Source organism: Patagioenas fasciata, chromosome 3, assembly GCF_037038585.1.
Source record: "Patagioenas fasciata isolate bPatFas1 chromosome 3, bPatFas1.hap1, whole genome shotgun sequence".
NCBI lineage: Eukaryota > Metazoa > Chordata > Aves > Columbiformes > Columbidae > Patagioenas > Patagioenas fasciata.
The window spans coordinates 73,385,615-73,410,288 of record NC_092522.1 but is presented as its reverse complement, the minus strand read 5'-3'; the positions used below and the strand labels follow the sequence as shown (position 1 = coordinate 73,410,288).

Here is a 24,674-nt window from a genome sequence, read left to right as displayed (position 1 = left end):
GCCTTTAGCTAAATCACCTTTTTTCCATCTTGTGGGAAATTCTTCCGTCTATACAACAACTGTAAAAATGCTTGAGCACTCAATCAGAAGCACTAACAGTCCCTTTTATGGTTTGAATTGTGACTTAAATGCACCATGTATTATTACTCCTGGCATCCTTCTCATGAGTTTTGCATGTTGAAATGACGCCCTTGCCTGTCTGTCACACTGGAAGAACTGCAGTGAGTGAGACAATAGGAATTGTTTAGGTTACAGGATTGCACATTGCACGTGTGTGTAATCTCTGTGACTGACAGTACCAAAGAGGAACTCTTCATCTGTTCCCAACCTGACCTCCTCCCCCTCCTGCTCCCTTTCTTCAGCCAATATGTTTCGCATTCTCTGCTTATCAGCCTGTTCCTTAACCTTGACATTGTACTGCCAGTCCTTACGCTTGCAAAATTAAGCAGAACTGGACCTTCCTAATAAATACCCGTTTTCTTCCATTCGGTTCTTCACTCCTTGAAGCCTTTCACACAGCTTAAACACTGTTGTCACCACCCTCCTGCCTCAGTCCCCAACTCGGTTTTGTGATTGGGAAGACCTTCATTTCTCTTTTGAGTGGTTTAGGACATTGAACTGGATTGCTTATAGAGAAACACAGAGGATGCAGAACTGGAGTCATCTCACTGTTCAAATGAATCAAAAAAACCCGATCAACAAGCTTATTTTTAGTAGAAGGTATTCTCTTGGTGGATTTTGCTGACGGGTAATAAAAATATTAACAGAGATGCTTAGAAAGCACAGATGGAGGCTTCTCAGGAAAAATGTTCCGCACCTCAAAGTTGCTCAACTCAAAATAAACATGTGCCACAAAAGTTAACTCTGCTAAAGGAGCACGGATGACGAATTACAAACCTCAAAATGCAAAGTAAAACTGCAGTTCTCCTTCTTCTAACACTTAGCCATTTTACTGCTCCTTTTACAATACCTCTTTAATTATGATTAACCAATTTAAACGACTACTTCTGTCTTAACAACAAAAACCAGGTGTTTCATTTCCTACCTCAAGATGTCTCCATAGCTGGAGATAAAACTGTCATAGTTATATATTTCCATACCTTAATAAATCTGAAACTTCAAAAATATGATCCTAGTTCTAAATGTCCAGGGTTTATAATGCTTGTTTTAAGGATAATTACAACTCTGCAGGCTTCTTTACAACAAAGCACTATAAATTATCTCAGTCCAAACTTTTAATATATTTTTCTTCCCCGAGGAATCATTTTCATAAACAGTATTTTGACAATTTGAAGCAACAGTGAGTATGAAAGAGAATTCTACCACGTGATACCTCCAATAATTCAAATGTATAATGTCAATTGCTTACTTATTTATTTTAGTATTTACAGCTTGTACCAATACATTTTATTGCTTCGAAGCAGCACACAGCAGGCAGGTCAGGATTACTGTGGGTTTGCATGCTGTGAGTTTTTAAGTCAATTGCCTGTTTTCTTGACGTTAAGTTACTTCCCTCATGTTTTCTTTGTTGAGTTGATCTAATGCAATAGATACTTTTCTTCAGCAATCTTCATAATTAATCAAATTTATCATTTATCCCAAATTCCAATGAGTTTATTATGAGAAGTTCAAGATTTGCATTGTTCTATTATTACAGCTGTTCTGGAGATGGCAGAGAAAAATTGCACCTTTTTTTAAAACTTCGTATTTATTTGTTGATTCTGTTTTCTTAAATATAATTCATACAGGTTTTAAATATGAATTACAAGATTCATGAATCACACAAAAGCATACAGTCAGAAAAACTAGGATGTAAGGAGTAAGAAGTTCAAGCCCTTGTTAAAATGTATTCATATACTTCTGCCAAAGAAAAGTAGCATGTGCTGAGGTCCTCACTGCTTACGAAATCACGCTTTAAAAACCAAAACTGAATTCTGAATACAGAAGAACTTTCATTTGTTTAAACACAATCTATAAGAAACATTTGAAAAGTAATAAGGCACTTACTGCTTCTGGACTTAAGACATGTTATACATGGAGGTGCCTAAGTTTTTAAATTGGAAATATTAACAAGCATTTAACTACTATGATACCTATCCATCTGATCACTGAAAAGATGATTAAGTTCTAGGGGAAAGCTGATCATTTACTTTTGTCTGAAAATCTACTTATGCTGCTTCCCCTTCCCCCCCAAGGATCTATTAGTGTCTTTAAGAGCAACAATGCTCTTGCAGTAAATGTACTTAATGCTGGCTGCTACCAGAAAACTAGATTTATTCATCTTCTTAAAACATTATTAATGGAATGGCATGAATCCAAGCAAGTCACTCTCAAAATGTTACCATTATATATTTCCTGAATATGCTAGAATATTTATTGCTCCTGACAAGCTTTTCTGCTGTCAAAAATAGTATAAGTAGTAAGGACATGGCTGGTCTGATGACAAGAGCAAATCCACAAGCAGAAAGGGGAAAATTTCTCTCACAGGACATTTCTAATTAAAATTTCCTCAAAGAGTTCCAACAACATTGTAGCTTGCTGTTTCTCCTGACAGTCCATAAACAAGCAAGTACTTTAATAAGTACTTTCTATAGTCCAAGCTACAGGCATTATACAGCTTAAAAATCTGCAAAAGCCTGTCTTTACTCTTGCTGCTTTCTGTAAGCAGCTGTAGATAGTTGCAAGACTCCTGTCAAGAAGAAAAATATAATGAAGAGAATAAAAAGGAGCAGAGAGTCCTCTGGATGTTCTCATCTGTTAAGAGTAATGAATATTGTGTTCCTACATAATACAGCTATACTATCGCTACGTGCAGAACACCAGTGCAGCTGCGTGATAAATAGTTTAAACATGACAGCTGACAAAATACGTAAATAAACTGCCTGTTTATTCATTTTCACACATTTAAGTTACAGACAATATCCCCCCTCCAAAATGTATACACTAGGAAGGCTTGGTCCATTGCACTGACTGTTTCATCCTGAAGATCCACTTGCTCAGGCAGACTTTTCCAATTATATATTTCCTTGAAAGCCAAGAAGTGCTGAAGTATTGAATATTCAGTTCATTAAAAGACTTTTGGCTTTACCCAGTATGACAAATTATTCTAACTGAGTTGTTTCCGTTCTGTCATTGTCCACATCAGTTATGTAGTTTTTAAGATCACTACGATCACTAAACAAACCACTTCAAGCAACTTAATGGAAGCTGCAATCAGCACAGAGCAGCCACCAGGCTGTCACCGCAGTTAAACAGACCCTCATGAAAGCCTGGAGATGAAAAGGGCCTCTCTGCCAATATCACGCTTTCAGTTTGCTAACACAACTTTGTTCTCTCTCTCATTTCAATGAGAAAGGAGTCTACATGGATTTGTTTTCTCTCTCTGAAAGGCTGAAATCTTGACAGCTCTGAAAAGTATTTGCTACTTAATGCCGACAATTAAATATACCAACTCCCTACCCAAACACAATCAAAACCATGTAGCTTCCTTTGACAGAGTACAAACTGAGTAAACCAAGGCTAGTCTCAAAAATTAGCCACATGCCAAAAGAAACCAAGCTGATCCTATATGTTTTCTGTCTGAATACTCAAAATCCTGAGGCCAAAGACGATGTTTTCCCCTTTTGATACCCAGAAAAGGTTACTGCATTCCTCAATGGCTCGTTTCAGCCTAGCAGCAAGCTGGCTTTCAGGAGCTGCTGAAATCCGGTAGCAAACAGCTGTGGCATTGCTTCACACCATCTATTCTTCCTTCTGCTCTTGCCATGGTTTGCACTCCCATGTGTTAGGTTCTCCAGAGATCACTAGTTTTCTCATTACAATCTTCTGAGCAGTTGTTACCCAGTAAGAAAAATTAGTCTGAAAGTAAACTACACTGTCTAAAGGTAAAAACTGGATCTCACGGGGCCACTGTGGGCTGAACTGACCCGAGTTGCTTGGGAAGCGCTGGTGAGGGACTCTCCCTCTGCCTGTGACGTTCTTCTAGGCCAAGCCATGGCTCTCTTTGCAGCCTTTAGATACATCAGTTCTCTAGGAATACACTGAGGAGGGGATGAAAGCAGTGTCAGAGAGAGAGAAGAAATATTTAAGATGAAGAAAGCTCGCAGCAATGGCCATAAAAAAATGGAATAGGAAAATTCGGAAAAGATACCTGACCATCCAGACATCAAGTGTGAGACAAGCTATTAACAGGATTAGTGGGAAAAGTGCCCTTCAACTTGGAAAATGAGGGCTGACACATTCAAGAGGGGAGGATTTGATGCAGTTGCTGTGACACCACTGTTGCTAGACTAGATATAAGTGAACCCAGAAGGTCCATTTTTGCTCTAGATTATCACTTTCTCTTACTAAACCTACTCAATCCTGTCTTAAGAGATCAACTGTGTTAACTGAAAAGAGTGAGGTGGTTCCTGTCCTGGATACTTGCAAAGACTGATAGATTATTCTGTGGCCAACTACATCCTGCAAATACAACTAAAAGCCAAATACACATTTGGTGAATAACAGAGTGTTGCATGCTATCCACTGAAAACAGTTTAAGAAGATCTCTTACTTCCTGTATTGTGTGAAACAGGACATTATATGCATTGTTTTTCAAAAGAGAAAAATAAATTAAAAATATATTCCCCTGTCTTTTTGTGCGAATTCTGGAGTTTATGAATCCCTCTGATGCCCTTATAAATACATTCATATTATACTCTGGTATATCCTTTTCCCATTAGGAATAAACTCTTCCTTAAATGGCATCAGCAAAATATGCATTTTATTCATGGCAAACATAAAAAGTTTTTAAATCTAGTTTGACATCTTAGTTATTGCTTTTAACTTAAGCCATAATACAATCTATAGATGCTACAAAAATTCAAATAGAAAGAACTCTTTGTTTTTAATATGAGTTACAGAACAACATAAGAAATAACTCCAAAGCTTTATCTAAATGAATTTCAGCTTCTCACAGTGAACTGTAACTGACCATATATTTTAATTTGTGGTTTCTGGATAGCAGAAGATATTGAATTAGGCATCAAACATTCACATCGCTCTTTCAGAATTTGGTGGGTCTGTGCTGGACCAAATTGCCAGGAATAATCACACCATTCCCTTTGGCGTAGTCTTTAAAAGATTCTGAAAGCATCAGGGGAAATTTATCTAAGCAAATACGAAGCAGACTCAGAATGCCCAAACCATGTAGGCTTAGTCATAAAGAAAGACTGCAGCTTGTGCAGACACTTAAATTAGCTTTAATTTAGATAAGTAAGGGATCAATAGCAATAAAGCCCATATCAGGATGGATTTCAAAAGAGGTTAGTTACTCCGGTGAAGAACCTCTCATCTCAGTGGGGCCCAGCCAGTCTGCAGTTTCTGTGAGATGGCATCTTCCCTGCTCTTTTCTGAACAAACTACATTACAGCATCGAGCTGTACCTCCACATGCTGCATGTACACTTTCAGCTTTGGCACAGAGGTACCTTGGTATAGAAAATGGAGAGCACGAAGATGGTTGCTCAGAAAATAGTGGAAATAGCATTCAACCAACAGCATGGCGAAATCTGGCACATATTTAGTGATCATTGGCCATCCCAATTACTGATAATGCTGGGCAGACACGATGCTAGGACTTCTTAAAAGCTGCTAATAACTAAAAAATATTAAGGTAATAGGTACTTTAAATCTAGTTACTTTTAGCAAAGGTCAGACCCTGTCATTGATATTGCTGCATTCAGGGTTGCTGCCGACCAGGTAATTCCGCTCCCACAGATCAATCCCAAGCAGGGAGAAGTGGCCACACAGCCTAGTGGCCATCACCACTTCTGCTCCCTGCCAAGACCTCAGGGTGCCTGTGACAACTTTTGTACCTGAGGAGCTTGTTATCTCGGCATAGCTACAGCGTGAGTTTAAACAAAGCCATGCTGCTGCAACTGCACGTGGACACCCCTTGGAGCGCTCCTGGCCCTGTCCCCGGTGACCAGCCACCAGCAGGCAGCCCTCCACCCCAGCCACGCTGCCGGGCAGGTCAGGATGGCTCAGCAGTGACCCGGCTGACACCGGATGGCACACATGCTGGGTGGCCTAAGGCAAGAGAGACTTCCCCACAAACTTTGCTTCAGCTGTGCTCCAGCCAGGGGACGGTGAACCTTCAGCCTTGGTTGGAGCAGCCCAGCACCGGTGATGGAGACACTGGGCTCTCTCAGGCACTGTTATCAGCTGGGATCAACATGACGCTACTGCTGCCTGGCAGGACCAGAGACAACGTGCTCATGGGGCAACGTGCTCACGGTCCCCACTGACAAGGGCGACGGCTACACCACTTTTAAAATATTCCACCTGCGGCAGTTTCCAGAACAGCTGTACTAGCAAAAACACATTTCTTCATCACGTGCGTCTATGCACTAGAACTTAGCTTGTGTAAAAATGTATTTAAAAGAAAAACCTGATGTTATTAAACCAGTGGAAGCAGAAGAAAAGAAGCAGATTTGAGGTGCTTTAAAATACCTTCCCTGGTAAGATGAATTGATACCATATTATCAGACACTTCATTCTCTCTTTTTGGCTGCCAACCTAATGGCTGAGCTATTACAGTATCACTGTTCTTATGTTATAGACTCAAATCCACTCAAACCTAATTTAAAATTCACCTTTTGCTCTGAAGCTGAAACCATGTTAGCAGTGAAAATGAGGCCGACTGCATCCAAATCTGCACTTACAAAATTAAAGGCAGCATTTTCTTAGCAGAGGATACTTGCTCATCAAATTTACTACCACCACAGATCACACCCTCCCTCAAATCATCACGACTCTTCTCTCTAATGAAAATAAAAGATAGTTGCAATGAGCCAGAGCTGTATTTTTTTAATGCCACCACTTTTTGTGATGGGGGAAGTAAAAGGGGACTTATGTCTCTTCCCTAGGGAGAGCACATTTCCAGATGTACGAACAAATACGCAGATATTGCTCAGCATCTTGAAGCCGTGTCTGCAGAGGTGCTGAACACACATACGCTTAATAAGAGATAAAAGTCCTGACCCTAGAGAGCTTCCAGTCAAAACAGATGAAAGGATGGGGAAAAAAGAACTAATACTATCCTCTTTTTTATATATATATATGAAAGCAAAGAACTGAGAAAATAGGTCATTTGCCGAAGACTGGAAGGAAAGCCTGTAAATATGAATTTAAACTTAATACTTCTCAAGTCTCAATCCAGTGTCACAAACCCATTATTTCTCCCAAAACAGCATATTAAGGAAATACCATAAATAACAAAGAAAACTGCAGACCAGAAGGATCATAAATAAAATACCACACAGAAATGTAAGTACGAACAATTCCTATTCTTGAAAACTTTCTCATGCGTCCAATTTGAGTAATTGGCTGTTTCACAGAAGCTGGCAAATATATGCCTCTTGTAACAAAAAGTCATTGTGCAACAAAACATTCTACTTTCATCTATAATTATCTACCATAATATATTGGTCACTGTGTTGACCACAATCAAAATACTACAATGGCTGAAATATGAGGTCGAAACACAAGAAAGGAACTCCCTTCTGGGTATAAGGAAAAAGGACCAAAGAAATATATTTTGAGAAGACTGAGGAAAAAAAGAATTTAACTTCTATCTGAGAGCTACTTGTAGTTGCATTATTACAGCATATTTTACACTTTTCTCCTCCATCATCAGAAAGAACTAACTGTATTGTAGTTGGAAAAAACCCCTACACTTCCAAAACTCTCCCCTTTCCCACAGTATCTGTATTCCTCTAGCATTTATATTTTATGAAGTCTTTTCAAAAGAGAAATGCATTCTTTATAAAAAAGCACACTGTGGTGGCAAAGATATAAATCCCTCACATTGCTCCCAAAGCCTGTCTCTTTAGGATTATTATAGATTAGATTATTATGGAAAGGGAGATTTAAATTTCTTATTTACCTGAACAGCATCATAATACATTTTCTTGCCTTCTTCATCTGTCTTGTCTGACATCAGCCACGCCTTGAGCAAATACTCATAAAAGCTATCCCCAAGCCCTCCAATGGAGACATGATCTAGAAAGAGATTCAACAGCAATTTCATCTTCAGCCTGGGCAATAAAATACAATTACAGTTTGAAACAATGCCTTTAATGATCTCTTCCTACAACAATCTTTAACAAATTTAAGCCTGGAACCTCAGTAAAAACTTAGCTGGTATATATAGAGAATTATTTCTTTAATTGCTAAATTTTTCATTAAGATAAAGCATCATAGTTATTTAATGTGGCACGGGAGTTCATGGCAAAGAAGCAAGAATTTATATGTTTAACATCTAATTCATGTAGTCTATCCCATACAAAAATGTGGCAATCAAAGTTCTTTTTTATTCTAAAACCAGGAAAAAAAGTAGAAAGTGATCTCTAATAAAGGCTTTCCCCTCTTAGCATGCAGACATTGTTTTTATTTGTTCTTTTATTCACTAATGCTCCACTTACATCACTTTATAAAAAAGGCCAAAATGTTTTTGCTCCATACTGTAGCATTTAATTTCAGGTTATTTTATGGTATTTCAAAATGCTGACCCATATGTAATACTACATTTGTGAACATCTGGCTGCTCTCAGAACTCAGCAGTAGATCTAGAAGGGGAAAAAAAAAAACAAACCAAACAACCACCTACCTTTCCACATCTACAGAGGATTATTGCTATCACACTGCTTTATTCTGTCCTGTGCTTACTGTGTGACAAGATCTGGTGCTGCAGCTGCTGTGATTATTCAGCTACACACGTTGAGGACGTGGCCCCGCAAACACTGACACCACACCAGCCAGACCGTTCAATACCAGTTGCACCAGTGATGGGAAGGCTGGTGATGCTCTCAGCTGCTTGCACGAGGTCACACTCACCTGCTGCCCAGAAGCCTAAAAGATTCTTGGCAAAATTTAATGGGCTATCAAGATTTCAGCATAGGTTCCCTAGACACAGGAAATATTACAAATATATATATATATGTAAGTAAAGTGTTTCTCTAAGCTCCATTAAACTAAGAACAGTACACAGAGGTTTTATTTTTTAAGTTGCTTCTCCTGTTAACTATAAGGGATTTGGTATTTATCGAGTCTTCAGCGAAAAGATTTCAAAATGCTTTACCAGGACTACTCCTTCACAACTGCCCATTTTACAGTGAGGAAGGGGTCTGCTAACTCCACCTGAGACATCCAGGATGGAGATGTGGTTACATGTAGCACGCAGCAAGTCTGAGAGTCACACCACAAAATTCTGGGCATGAGAAACACGAACCGCGCATGGGGTTATCAGGGCTTGTAAAGCCAGATGTAGAAGGGTTAGTGATACAGAGCCCACGATTCCCAACGCCTAACTCTGATCTTAGCTTCAGAGTTATCACTCTGTTTGTGGAATTCAAAAGAACACAGAGAATTTTTTTCTAAACTCTCCGGGATCTTCTCTTCATGGAACGCCTCCTCTTTCATCTACTGAACAGGTTGCAAAGCCATGCAAATGTAGAAGATATACTTTTTTTCTATTCAAACTTTATTAAGTGTCTTTTTCCTTCGCTAGCTTGTGATGTCCAAAAACTAATGTAGTTTTCCAAATGTATCCTGTCCCTTTGCCTAACAAATACATTGTACCATCTAATCTACGTTTATAAACAACTTTCCCTGCTCCTCCTCTTTTGAATGAGATATATTCTGGAAATAATGCACCATTTATTTAATTAAATGTTCATGATCCAAAAGGAAAAGAGGCTTCTTTAAAAAAAAAAAGCCAATGTTTTCTGTGATCAAAGGCTGATCTTTGAACAGCAGCATTTAAATGACCTTTACGGTTTCCTAAATAAATTACCATAGAAACCTCTGACATTTGCAAACTAAATAGCACAAGCGCAGTTTCATCAATAATAAGCCCTGTTATTATATACATTTTTGCAGTAGACAAATCCAATTGACGCATGCTGCAGCAAATCACTGTCAGTTTACTGTCAAAATAACAAGGGCTAAATGAATTTACAGGAACAATGGCAGCGATCCAGCAGTCTCCTTCACAGTCACAGCTTTGTTAGAGAAGAAATGTTCAGAAACTACTACCCTCCCTCCCCACTTGATGTTTGAGAGATGACACTTCTGTCTTGTATCAATTAAGGGTCTAGGCTTTTTTCCCTGCTGTACTTAACTGAAAACAGCCTAGAAAAGCAATCTCAAATAAAACATCTCTCAAGTCTTACATTCTGATCTAGTATGGGAAAAAAAATATTACATCAGTGTCTGCAAACGGAGGCAACTGAACTGAAAGAGATGCAACAAGATTGAATTTGCTTTTGCTGCTTCAGCATGCTGGGGACTGACCCACAGCAGCTTCTGAGCCCATCATTTGCACACGCAGGAAGCTATTTTTTTGTCAATAAAACATGTTATTGGAAAGCAAAGCTGGTGTGAACTGCAAGTTTTCCTGCGCACATCAATAAACGCTGGCATTTAATGTGAATGAGGAGTACATGAGTTTTAATGCTTTACAAAGCTGTGCTACACCAGCATGGGTAATAAATAAGTGGGCACACAGCTCTCAGACCTGTAAGTGGATGTCAGAGTTTATACCACCATGCTAACTGGAGTTGATGGTTATGGATGCTGAGCTGTCACCAGCGTTATGGCACAGTGACCTGAGGGAAGCCTCACAGTGCAGTACACTGGAAGGTTTTCTAAAATGACAGGCAGAGTTCTAATTCATAAAGGAAAATGGTCTTTGCCTCGATGGGACAATACAACTGAGCAGCACAACCTTTTTGAACATCTTTTTAATTCAGAGTGAGATGCAAAGCATTCAAAAATATATTTTATTCAATAAAATACTCACTCTTTGCCATTGTGAAAATCATCTATGCAGAGTGCGGCCAGTGCCATAAAGACTCCAGAACCTTACTTTCACCTTAACTGCATTCTAAACAAATTACTGTATTCAAGAACTTCTCCAGTCCTTTCCCATCATATAACTAGCTCCAACAGGACCATCTCATCTGCCTGTGTCTTTTGAGACCAAGACATCTCGCTTGTTTCCTTCCAGTAATTTACAGAGGAAAAAGTATGACACTGATTCACATGAATGGGATGGTGGTAGACTGAACTTCAGTAGGAAAAGTGGAAAGAGAAGAAATAGCATCTCTTAAACGTGGTTCTGCACACCATGTAGGCTTTGAACATGTTATGAAGGCAACGTACAACAAGAAAAGGCTCAGTCATCATGAAGGAGCTAAGAAGTTCAAATACTTGAAGCATTTTGTTATAGTCTTTCCCTTCTAATTTTGGTGTTTCCAGTAATGGCGCCAACAGGATTACTGCCATGACAGAGTTCTGTTTAATTTGCTCCCCCAGTTGTTAGCAGTGAACTTCAAAAGAAGTCACAGCTGGTATTAACTTGAAATACGTTTTTTTTTTAATCTTAGGTGAAGCCACACCACTCTAAAAATATAGGATTTGATTCAGATGATATGATGTTTCCTTAAACAGCCACTTTAGAGATCACTTTAGACTTTTGAATAAAATACTTCTGTAGTCTACAAATTTCTTTCCAAAATGATACATATTCAGACATTTTCCCACTTGCACAAGCCACACTGAAAGATCAAAGAAAAGTACATTAAAACACAGCAAGTAGGATTATCATTTTTATATTTGTAGTATTTTTTTACATTGTATGGAACCTCAGATATAATGTGAGTTGTTATGTCTTATAAAAGTACTTTATATATATATAAATCCACATAACAGGGATTGGAAGAAGTTAACAGCTGCAAACAGCACACTTATAGACAGGTCATAGTAACAAAGAAGTGAATGACTTACGCTGGCCCCACTGGCCACTGCTGGGATTCAGATAGTTGGGGTAAAGGCCCTCTGGTTTATCCAGTCGATTTAGAACTTTTCGAATATTCATTACCTATTGGAAGGGTACATAACACTGAGAACTGATACATTTCCTGCCCCCTCCCCTGCCCCCCGATAAAAGTGTCAGCATAAAAGTCTTAAAGTGTAAATACCTCTAAAAATAAAAAAAAAGTAGCCTTATTCAACACAGAATACCTCTGTGCAATCACGTTACCACTAACAAAGATCCTGATATCATCCCTTTGATGATATCCGCTTAGAGCAGAGGTGTCCAACTCATTTTCACTGGGGCCCACATCAGCCTTGCAGTTGCCTTCAAAGGGCCAAATGTAATTTTAGGACTGTATAAGTATATATTCACAGCCCTTTGAAGGCAATCGTGAGGTTGATACAGCCCTTGGTGAAAATGAGTTTGACACCCCTGCTCTAAGCTGATACCATTACATAAATGAGCTCTTCAAAACCCCTGGAATTGCTGTGTCAAGTATCAGTAATGGAACAACACAATTGAAGCAAGCTCCTAAGTTCAAGACTTGCCATATCTCACCCCACCACAGGATACTGAAATTCACAGAAACTGGTTGCCTTAACTAAGCTCAGCTACTTCAGCACTATATTCCTCATATACCCAAGTCAGAGATGGTGTTAAATACGAAGCTTCTCACCCAGGTCAGATGCAGAAGGGAACTGACAGGCAGTTTTGCCTGGAAAGGAAGGCACGGCTGGAGCTGAGCTCCAAACAACCAGCGGGACCCCACGCAGCCCTGAGCTCTCTGCCGGCACAGTTAAGGGGCTTGCTACAAATGAGAGGCCCGGGGAAACAATTACCATTCAGATGTTCTGCATCTGGAGGCTTCCAGCAGCACCATCCATTGTAGAGCACATGAAATAATTTATGCTGAATTTTAACATTCACAGAAAAAGTGAATGTAGCAACTTGGGAGAATGAAGATGGTGAGCGCCACTGACCAGAAATTGTAACAAAAAGGTACTGACAGCTTCATTATAACACCCCGAATGCCTAGAGATCAAGTGAACTAGCTGCTGAGAAAGAAGATAAATTAGCTACACCAAGCCACAGAAGGATTTCTGTTGTGGTTCACAAACTGCCTTCTGCATCTTGACATTGCGCTGCTAACAGTCATTGTCCAAATGCAGACTGCAATGAGTCCTAGACCTATTTTAATGAATTCTTCTGCGAATACTTCCATGCAAAGCTTATTCCACTGTTTCTTCTTTATCAAGCGTACCAGCCCTGGAACGGCTTGCCTTGAAGGGCCCTGGAATCGAAATCTCTAAAGGGTTTTAAGAACAGCTTATACAAGCAAATTTCCAGCATCTTGCCACTATAGCTCGATGCCATTTTGGAAGAGAACCACAGGTTAGGATTTTTAACATAAGCAATTTGATTGTCTCTTAATAGAATAGATGCTACACGTTAATTTACCATAAATGTCAAAAGATAATTGAGCTACCTAGTAATTTTGTTTCTGTCTGTTCCTGGGTGCTGCCTCTCCCCACCTCCCCTGTTCATATTTGTTTAAGAGAAACTCTGTCTTTAAATTCATCCCTAAATGTGTTCAAATTGCCAGGAGTTTGTTTCACAAAATTTATTCCAGTGCTGACAACAGTATCACAGCAAAGTCATTCAGTCCTTTAAGTTTGGTACAACTAGTATTCACTTCAGATTTGATCATTGCTTTTAAACCTGCTGCTAAACATTTGTAGCCTAATTATGAATTAGATTATTAGATAGATCGTATCAGTTTTAGCTAACATGAGGCAGCTGGAGTAAGAATACAAAATCAAAACAAGTGGAAGTTTTAATGAGAGAAAAAAATTCAGACTAAACCAAACGATACAGCGTATTGTAAGGAACAGGACTTACTGACTATTTACGCACCAAAATACAAAGCAAAATTGCTTAAGTGGGAACTGGGGAAAGCAGAAGAGCTTCTTTTCATGGCTTAAGTAAATAAAAAGTACACGGAGACAAAGGTATAAAATTTTGAAACAATCAGTAAGTATGACAACTGTTTTGTCAAAGGATGTATTTCTTTTTCTCACCTCAAAGAAAGTTCAAAGGACATTTTTTAGAAGGTAGTGCAATGGAAGGGCTTTCTGATCTTACTGATAGTAGTGATATTATACAGCATTTTGAAAACTAAACTTGCTGAGATCACACAAGGTAGCCATGGTGCTTTGAATATAGGCATCACATATTATCCCAATATAATGTCAGTTTTTGTTTCCACCACGTTCAGGTGAACTACTGAAGAAAGCTCTACATCCTGATTGTTTAATGTGATATTAATTTACAACATAAGCAGAAATGATGTTTTATGGGCCTGGGTAAGTGATATATAAAAGAAGATGCATCATAGTGATTTTGGAACAGATTTTTGGCTTTATAATACAAAACCACTCCAATATGATTACGAAAACATCTACAAAATATCTGCCTCCTGTGACATAATGCTTACAACTGCGGAAAACACAAATCTCTCCCCAGAGATATTAAGTCTCCCAATATGTGCTTTATCTTTTACAACATAACTTTGATTGGACAGTCTAACCTTTTCAGCAAAGACAGGGTTTCCAGAAAGGTGGGTCAAGTGTACGAACTCCAGATGCAAAGTCCCAAATTCTGCCAAAATGCTGCTGCCACCAGACGCCCAAGGCCAATTTCGACCGATTCCACTAAGGTGGGAGGGGGGAAGAGAAATACAGAACATAACCATGATCATCTGTAAGACAACGTGAATAAAATATAACTGGTACTAGAGAAGATAATTCATTTAAAATGCACTTAATATCTGCGTAAGAAACGGCGCTTCCACAGCCTTCCATGACTTCACTGCAAAACCTTGAATTACTTTGGTCACGTTCTACTTACGGTTGTAAAATCCCTTGTTGCAACAAGTCAGTCTTTTAGCTCATGAATAGCTTCATTACACGTATCACTGTACCAGTGTTTCACTGTATGATATCAAGTTTAAAGACATTACAAAAACCACTGAGTATGAGAAAACATCCTCATACTTCACCTGTTTTTGCTGTATTTTAACACAACACTCTGCAATTCTAACTCTTCCTTCTACAGTGCAATTGTTTATTAACTTAAAATATTGCATATATACAGCATAGGCTTTAACTTAAAAGTAGTACATGCAGTATATCCTTCTTAATACCCGAGAATTTAATAGAGTAGGATATCTAGGCATTGTCTGTCCGAGCACTCTCACCAGGATGAGTAACTCCAGGTTTAATTAAGACCTAAAGACACTTCACAGCAAAATTAATCTCAGGTTTTGTGCTGAGAGTAGAGAAAAGCACATTTTTTGCTAAATCCCCACCAGAAACTAATGCTAGTTGAGATTCAGGTTGAGAAGTCTGCTAAAGTTTCATTCCATAAAAGTGGTTGTTCTCCCTTGAAATATGCAGCAGCAATATTCAGGAAGACCCTTGAAATTAAAGAAAAGCTCACCAGCTTTCCGGAGCATCTACGTGAATGATGATATATTAGACAAGCATATTATTAGAATGAATGTTAGATATAAATACACTTATTAGGTACCGGAATGCCTTCCTTATTTTCAAGTTGTAAACAGCATTAAACACACATTAATACATATAAATAAAAATTTAATTTTACTTTAACACATAAGCAGCCACTACAGTCATTAGTTAGTACTTGCACAACCATGAAAATTGGGTGTTCTTCCTTAGTTAAAATGTAACTCCTATTATGAAAACAAAACAAAAACCAAAGCAAAAAGCCAAGAAACCCCATCTTTAGTTCATCATGACAGAAGTCCTCAGTTGAATTAAAATTTCTTCTATAAAAGGTCAAGTATCTATAACTGAAGTTTAACCAATATAATGAAATGAAGACTCCATTAAATTAATTTCCCCCTAGCTATATTAACACATTAATTTGACATTTCTGCCACACACATAAAATAAAAACAAGTCATTAAACTTTTAAAGAAGAGTAAAGGCTACAAATAATGAGCACATTGGTGTTCTACTTAAATGCCATGGCTTTAAACCATGCAACACCTTCGGCTGCCTGGCCTTGAGCTGAAGGCACCACTGGAACGCACTCAAGTGCCACCAAAAATAAACCCAGAACATTACCTACTGATAGGCGGACTTATATTCTCTTATTTCTGAAGAGTCATAGCATCTGTCGAATACTCTGTATAGGTATGATATAGATTTTCCCAGAAGACAAAACACTGAAGTGACTAAGCTGATCTGAGTGCTGAGTGGAGGGAGAACTTGTAGGGCAAAAGGAAAGAGAACAGATGAGCCTTCCCTGGCTGACCATAAGGGTGTGAGGGGCTGGGACACATGCAAGTCCTCTGATGCAAATGATTGCCCAAAATCCCAAAGGAGAAAAATGTTTCTAATCTTCATAGCTGAAGACAAAATCAATGACATAATGAAATCAAGGTACTGCAAAGATGTACACAATCCAACTTTGATACGGTATATGTACGACAGAAAGAGAAGTTTTATGGAATCTGAATATCTCGCTTTAAGAGCAATCTTAGGAAGACTGGAGTACTTTTCACATTTGATGAAAAGAAAAGTGAAGAGGAAAACCCAACTGGCTTACAAACTGTCTGCACTTTAGTCTGCTGGGGGTCAGAAATTTTCGAGATAGTGACATAAAAGCATCAGATACTACAGAAAATAGGATCAAGGTGAATACTGAAATCAACATGTCTGGAGACCTTTTATCTACAGACTAAAGAGCTGACACTGACACACTAGTTATTCACCCAAGAAAGAGGCACCACCTCAGGAATGCCCAGACCCAAGTCCTGCCTAACTGCTGATTTCTGGATGAAAATATTTTAGCTTGTTTCCAAATAAGCCATATCAAAAGACATGACAGAAGACACTACTGGTAAATAAAGCTCACCAGAAAAACAAACAAATGCACATGAAATATTTCACAGTTTTGCAAAGTTATCATGTTATGGTGCAAGTGGCAAAAGCCCACTTCTTTTTCTATTAAATTTCTCAATAAATCTCAGAGTGGAAACAGAGCAGTTCCTGCAGCAAGGCACCAACCCAACTTGCCACAAACATAATAAAGTCACTACTTGTGCTCCACTACAATGTCTGCTGCTATCAACCCAACCTGTCAGAATCATTTGATATACTGCATTTTGTTAACCAGCACAATTTCCAAGCAAGGCTATCAAGAGGTCTTCTGAGTGCAGCAATGTGTTTTACCATGAGGGGAAGATACTCCTTGTTTAAGATGGCTTGAAGACTGTAAACTCACATTCTTTACTTTTAATGCAAGAAAAGTAGAAAGAAACATCTATGTTGCATCTACGTACTATTTAATGTAGCTTTCATTGTTTTCAATTGGGACAGCTGATTAGAAAAAAAAAGGCATCAACATATTTCTTGCAAATCTGCAAAATAATCAGGGTATCTGCTGGTTTAGTCTCAGATGGGTGCTTCAAGGCAAAACTACAAGCTTGTTTCAACAAGCGATAGACTCCAAGAACCGCTGTTTGGTGCCTTAACTGTTCTTCATGCCACCTCCAAGTGTGGATGTCTGCTATTCTGTGATGCATTTTATCTTTGGGAGCAACGAAACAGGTTAAGTTTTCCACAATCCCACATACTAACTGAAGCAGCCACAGTATTGCTTCTGGTTCCATTTAACTCTATCCTTATTTTAAGGTGATAGTCCAGTGTGCACAGCTCTGCAGATAGTTCCTGAAGAGACAACACTAGAGCCTGGAAGACACTCAACAAAGCTCTCAGCATAGAGAAGGAGATTTCATAGTCTCTGATCCTTTCTGACCAGGGAAAATAGACACTGGCAACAGACTCTTGCCTTAAAAAAACAGAAACTGAAGAGAAAACAGAAACTCTTTATCCACACCCCACCCGCCCCACCTCCAGATTTTGCTCAATATTGTATATTTAAAGAGAACAGACCTTAAGCAAGAGGAAACTTAAACAGATGAAGGGATATGCTGAAATGGAAAAATACTTCTGTGTCAAGGTTTATAAACAGTGAGTACATTTATAAATGACACGAGCTGCCCTAGAAGAGAACATGCAAGAAATAAGTGTAATAGCTCAGTAAATCTTAATAACCAGACATAGTAAAATACTGATTTCTGCCCAACACATCCAGTACTCCCACTCAGACATTTTTCAAGCTCTTCACCAATATTATTATCAGGGAGTCCAGAAAGTTCTCCACAGTTAAACAAGTCAATGCTAGGTAATAATTTACTCTTCAGCCATAGGGTCAATGCTGGGTATCTACTTACTCTTCAGTTATGAAGTTATGGGCTGTCTTCCTGAAGTCTTGAGATGCAAGCCTGGGGCTCTGTTGAAACATTCTATTTCTACTTCACATTTTAGCAAAACTACATATCACATTGCAAGTTCCCATGTTTTCCTCCCAAGGTCACCCATTACCCAAATCAAGAAATCACAGCAGCAATCTCAATGGTCTGGGAATATGAGGGATATTCAAAGGGGATTTTCAAAATGTGGCTCTGCTTGTGAGCTGCACAAACTTATGTGCACACTACTCATATCTCAACCAAAACAAATCAAAGCACTGAAAACTTTCTGTGTTCTTATTCCAAAATGGTTTCATGTCCCAAATGCCATGTAAGCTGATAAATGCACTCTTCAGGAAGAGACAGATCCATACCGCCTAAGGCAGAGGACAGCAAAGGGGGCCCAGGTGCGACACTTGCCCTTACTACTACTAGCTGCAACACTTTGTCTTGCTTTCTTTGTGTAATTTACTTCGACATTGTATTTTTCAATTTTCCTGTGTTGATACTCAGTACAACCTGCACTAAGTGTCAGTCGTACTGACATCAGAGACAGAAATGAAATTCCTTCTACACTTCAGGAAGGAAAGAAGAAAGGAGACACACTACTCAAACTTGCTTGAAGTCCCAGAGCAGCGCTAAAATAATCTCGGTTTACAGGACACTAATGTATTTCAAATCATGGTGTCTAAAATAATAGTTTATACCACTTAAAACCCATTAAAATTTCTGTAAAATATTAATACATCTTTAGAACTTACTTCTATATTATTATAACTACTGTTATAACTAGTGTTATATGATTAAGTCAAATCTGAAGTGAGGATCTGGCTCAGAAGAGCACATTAAAGCAGGACCATCACTGGTTCGATATGTCTAGTTTGTTTTATAAACTTTGTTAGTGAACACAGATTCTGAAAGACAATGTTTGTAATTCTGTTGTCATTCACTCTCAGGAAATACGAGCCTCATTGACCCAGGCTACTGGTAACCCAACTCAGTATTTTTCCAGCAGACCAAAATTGTACATTGGAACAGAAAGTATGAGATTCAGTATCTCTTCCATTATGCACAGAATGTACCAGGAGAGGGAACCATAGAGAAAATGTGAATATGTAAAGGTGCTTTTCTAAATTATTAGATTTCAGAGGCACAACAATATTTACAAGATTTTTAAGAAATTACATTACATCCCAAATATATATAAATCAGCAGTTAATTTTCAACTGAAAGGAACAGCAAATCCTCAGGGAAAGTGCGCAAATACTTCAACGGGTCTAAACACTTATCAGATCAAAATTCTTGCCATCAGTGAGAAGAAATATTTCAGTCTCTGCAGACCATTTGTTTATTATACCCCAACCTCTCCTGGAGGCTGCCAGGACAACTCCACAAGCTGGAAGCAGAGCAAGACTTCAGAACTTCAGTATTTAATTCAAAATGCAAAACCAGAACTTGACAGTCAGTATCCTTCTGCAGACTCAGCCAGTAAAAAAGGTGAAAGGCCAGAATAAAAGAGACCTTGCAGCAACAATCTGAAGTGTCCAAGAGCTGCTGTTGTCAAAGATTTTTGGATTAAATATGAAAATAACTCCCTATAACACCTTTGCACTTAATTAATGCTGATCCTTTTTTTTTTTTTTTTGCAAAAAAGCTACTCAAACAATGATGGTGGGTGAAAGTTCAAAACATTACGACAGAGAAATGAGAACATGGCACTAGGATGGGTATGTATTAATTCACCAGAGCCATGAGACTCAAATTGGGAGCACAGAGATTGTGCCTGTTGCTTCTAGGAGTGCTGAGGGGAAAAGGGAATCTTCCTGGAAAATATAACTTGGAATTGGAATTGGTTGGGCTTAATTCTGTTTTAAGAGGGACCCACACAAGCAGAGGGTTGCCCAGGGGACCTGCAGCCCTGGCTTGCTCGCCTCACCACGCACCACCAGCCAAACCTCTGATGTCCAACAAGGAGAGGGACCTGCCAAAATGGAGGTCAAGGAAAAGAGGGAAGGCAATGCAAAGGCCACATTCCAGCTTTTTTCTTCTTCTTACCCCTCCCAGTTCCCCCAGGACACACTACATGCTTCTTCAAGCTCAACTGTCAAGTTTATGTGCCTTACAAACAGAAATAAAGTAAAATTATTAGCTTTTTTGTGAAAGAAAATCTCATCCCCCACTGGAAAGGCCATATGTGCAAGGTCACATTACAAAATATTGCAAGATAACTTTTGGCAGATTAAACAAACAAACAAAAACTACCACAGCTCCCTCACCTCTCCCCCCCCCCCCCCCAAAACAACAACAAAAAACAACAACAACAAAACCAAACCAAAAATACCCAAAACAAAACCAAAAAACCTTTCTGCAATACTACAACATGAAAAGGATACCTCAAAGTCCAAGAATCTTCTACACTTCATCAGGCAAAGCCATATAGACAGTGCCACATATTATGAACTAGTAAAATAAACAAGCTGACACAATGCATTATGTCTAACATTTCTATCATAGATATAACACACAACAAATGATTATTGATGTAAGAGCATGTCTTCACAAGCACTGGAATCGATGATTTCTTTAATACTTCAAAGGTATTTAATGTGGTTTTGTTTTGCCCATACCTAGCAAATCATCCGTACCCCTATTTGGAACAGCAGGAACACAGAAATCCCAGGTTTGCCCACACTACAGGTACTCAACTCTTCCACTCACATCTAGTGGTGAGAGCTGCCAGGACAGCACCTTGGGGGCAAAGCCAGATGGGGGAACCCCAGACAGGGCTGGCACGGCACCTGTGCATTTCGAGTCCCAGTAGCACCACAAACACCTTCCTGTCCAACTTCCAATAGAGAACAATTAACTTTTTGCAGGCCTATGTGGTCCTCATCTCCTCCAAGACAGCATCAACCAAGGAAGATAGACTCCTGCTGGAGTCCTGACTTTTCCACAGTATCCCTTCTCTGAGAAAAGAAAATTATTATAATCTGGTTAAGCACCTTTCACACAATGTCTTGACAGCTGGAGATGGCAGCAAAAGAAACTTAAATCAGCTAGCTAGCCTGTGTGGTGGTTTTTGATGTCTGTTTTATTCCTCTTTGTTAGGAGAATCTTTCAGTCCTACGCTAACAGCTGGTTAGTTTTTCAGCTGTGACAATGAATGTGTAACTACTGCCCTTGCCTAATCACTGCCCAGCTGGCAGCCTCCTGCTCAGCTGAGCTGCCCTCTCTGAACACTGACTGGTACCAGCAATTACCTGGGGAGGGGATTTCTAGGGATGCTGACTTAGCAGGAGGAGGCAGACAGTGAATTAGTACCATCAGCAACTGCAGCATGAAGACTAAACAAAAGTGGTCGCTCAATTTTATAGTACGACAGGGAATAAAAAATACTCTATGCTGCAATGATTTGTTTTTTTATTTTTTTACTGTAACAAGTGAGATAATGCAGTGGTATAGCCTCAAGAGCTATTAGTTTGAGAACATTAATTTTGTCTATTTGCCTAGTCATATACAGCGTCAGCATTAATAAATGCTGATCTCCTGGCCACTTCAGTTCTGCCAGTAGAGGAGATGCATCCATTTGTATTGGAGGCACATGCACATCATCTTCTGGCTTGAAAGTAGAAAAAGAAAGAATACTGTGACTGACCATTCATTGTGTGAGAAACTATTAATACCAGCACAGCTCCAAAAAGTTACCAATATGAAACAGATATTAAAACAAGATCCTAGCTTTTCTCCATGTGGTTCATCAGTTCCTTCAAAGGCAATGCATGTGACACACTTTCCAATCCAAACATCACAGAGGTGTCCATCTGTAAAAGGGCAGCAGAAGACCAAACGATCTCCTTGCTCGCCTTGTCAATTTTTGGAAGACAGGGCCAGTCCAAATAGTTTCGTGGTTCTTGAAGATTAACAGTCAGTTTGAGACCCTATAGTACCTAGGCACATCAGTTGCACTGTCTGTGGTTAAATTATTCAAGAACAGAAGTTCTTGTCCTCCCAACATTTTTGCCTTTCACCTTTGTAACGAAACCCACCCAGCGACCTTTAAAGCTGTGCTAAAATGGTCACTATTTCCTTACTATACTTGCAGGCAGGGGGTTAAAATGCTCAACAATCATTGAACGCTATCAGGTAGGCTGATTTTGCTCAAGCTGACCATTGGACAAGCAACTTGTCTTGAAACAGGACAGAACAGCAACAAAGACTGAAGAGCACTGTTAATGTAAAAGCAGGAAGGAAACAGAAGGTGCATGAGGTATGAAATCACTCTGTGCTGTGGCCTCTGCTGGGGCAAGTCCCCACCTCATAGGAGGATCAAGTCAGTGGTGGAAGCGTTGGAGAAGTGTGCACTTAAACACACAGGGGAGACTAGAGAGTTATGTCAGGTTTATGTCCAAATCATAGTCCATGAAACCCCACCAAGCACTCTTTGTGCAGTAAAAAAGGACATTGTTCAACACCACCTTCAAACTCACTGTCATGGCAACAGGATCAGCCCCTTTGTGGTGAAAACTGTTATACTTGTTCATGATCAGGCCAGAGTGATGATGGTTTCTGGGAAATACTGAAGTGAGTGGACACTGAAGCGAATGGAGCAGAGGGAGCAGGAGGAGCCAAGATGAAGGTGGAGACCAAAATGCCAGAGAGAACTCAGACACAGAGGACACAATCTCATCTGCCTCTGGAGAACAGCAGAGGCAAAAGGCCAGTGAAATTGCCTCTGGGAAGATCAAGCTTCACTGTACACATTGAAGTCTGTCAGCTGCTGAGAATAATAAAAAAAACCACCTCATCCACAGGCTCTGAACACCACCAGAGACCACAGGATACTTCTTTTGCGATCTGATACATGGGTTTTGAACATCTTGATCTAGTGATACTGTGTCTATTGATGCTTAAAATAATCAGAGTATCTTCTTCTCACCAGCCCATTCAGACTGCTGGGCTGCTTTGTTTATGTCAAACTCCTGCAGCATTTCTCTGTGGAAAAATACTGAATTTCTTTAGGACTTTACTGGCAGGGTCCGTACAAGCCTTTCCTCATGGCTGTCTGCCCTGTGACACTTTTCACATTACTAGTGCTCTAAAGGGGCATCAGACCTTGTGGAACAGGCATCAGACCTTGTGGAACGGGCACCCTGGGGCGAAGCAACAGAGCGATAAGCTCAGGGGCAAGCGGGGCTGTGGAGGAGCATGAGACAGGGAGGGACAATTAGCAGCCAAGCAGCTAACGATCTGAAATGTCACCATGAGACATCTCAAGTGCTTAAAGGTAATTTTCAGTGTCACCATCTAAAGCTGTACTAACACTGTACTTGTTATTGTAATCATTTCTGATAAAAAGTTATCTGAGCACAGCAAAGACCTACATGCCTCTCACAACACACTAATGAATAAGCTAAACAATTCATGTTTCCTATTACTTTATGCACTAAAGCTTTAATTAATCAATTTCCAAGGGCTAAAAAAGCAAGAGGGAATACAGCACAACAGAGCAAGGCTAGAGATAATAAGTACCAGCATAGACTACTTTTAATCAGCTCCCCAAAGAAGAGTGAAAATAACAGGAAATGAAAAGTCATGAATACAAGTCTACAGTTCTGCCATCCATGCAATAATAAGCTAGATGGTGTAAAATAAGAAGGTATTAGAATGAAATTCCCTTCTGTAGCAATTGGTATAACTCAGTGTTAGGGACAGTCTAAAAACACTCCCAATATCAAGCAAAAAGCCCCTCCACCTCCAAAAAAACCCCAAACCACAAAGCAAGAAAAGCTCCAAACCTCCTGGTTCTGCGAAACCAACAGAAAACACTTTTTTTTTTTTTTTTAAACAGAATCACTGGGGAGAAAAATAATTAAAAATTCTGGAAGAATCCATGAGAAACACCATTTATATATATATCATCTTTCTCTCTGCCATGTTTGTTTAGGTCTAAAGCTCATTTAAGAACTTCACATTTCACATTAGAGTACTCACTGTCTTAAACCACCATAGCCAATGCAATCAGCAATCTTGATCTATTTTGCTGAGCACATCTCTCTCTGAAACTCTGCTCCCAGTTTTACATCACTTGTCCAACATACAACTTTTAAGTTAGGTTTTTTTTTTCTTCTTGCTATACTTCTCCCATCCATCCTGATCAGTTCATGAACTTCTGACTTCAGTGATTTTCTATACCACATCAGAATTTCTTTACTAATAACTGATATTCGAGCTTTGCTAAATCATTCTTGTGTCAAATCAATTGCATTGCCCAAGTGCAAATAAACATTATTAATTTCATTTGTTGTAAAATAATTTGTTATGAGGATGAGTTGTTGAACAGTTTGCATTTGGAGGTGACTAGGTAACATGGGAACACAGTGTGGAGAATTGGTGCTAGAACCCAGAACTTCCCCAGTTATTTCTTCTTTTTGATGCGTGTGCTCTTTTCTTTCTGGCTCCACAACTCTCCTCT

The 24,674-nt window shown here is 39.2% G+C and overlaps 1 protein-coding gene across 2 annotated transcripts in view; it reads right to left on the bottom strand.

Moving 5' to 3' along the window:
* MAN1A1 (mannosidase alpha class 1A member 1) overlaps window positions 1-24,674 on the bottom strand; it is a 146,694-nt gene that overhangs the window by 17,380 nt on the left and 104,640 nt on the right. For both annotated transcript variants that reach the window (XM_065835052.2, XM_071806598.1), the window contains exons 6-8: window positions 14,447-14,570; window positions 11,829-11,922; window positions 7,927-8,042 (exon numbers count right to left, since the gene is read on the bottom strand). In XM_065835052.2, the coding sequence (XP_065691124.1) occupies window positions 7,927-8,042; window positions 11,829-11,922; window positions 14,447-14,570 (334 nt within the window). The remainder of the gene's footprint in view (window positions 1-7,926; window positions 8,043-11,828; window positions 11,923-14,446; window positions 14,571-24,674) is intronic.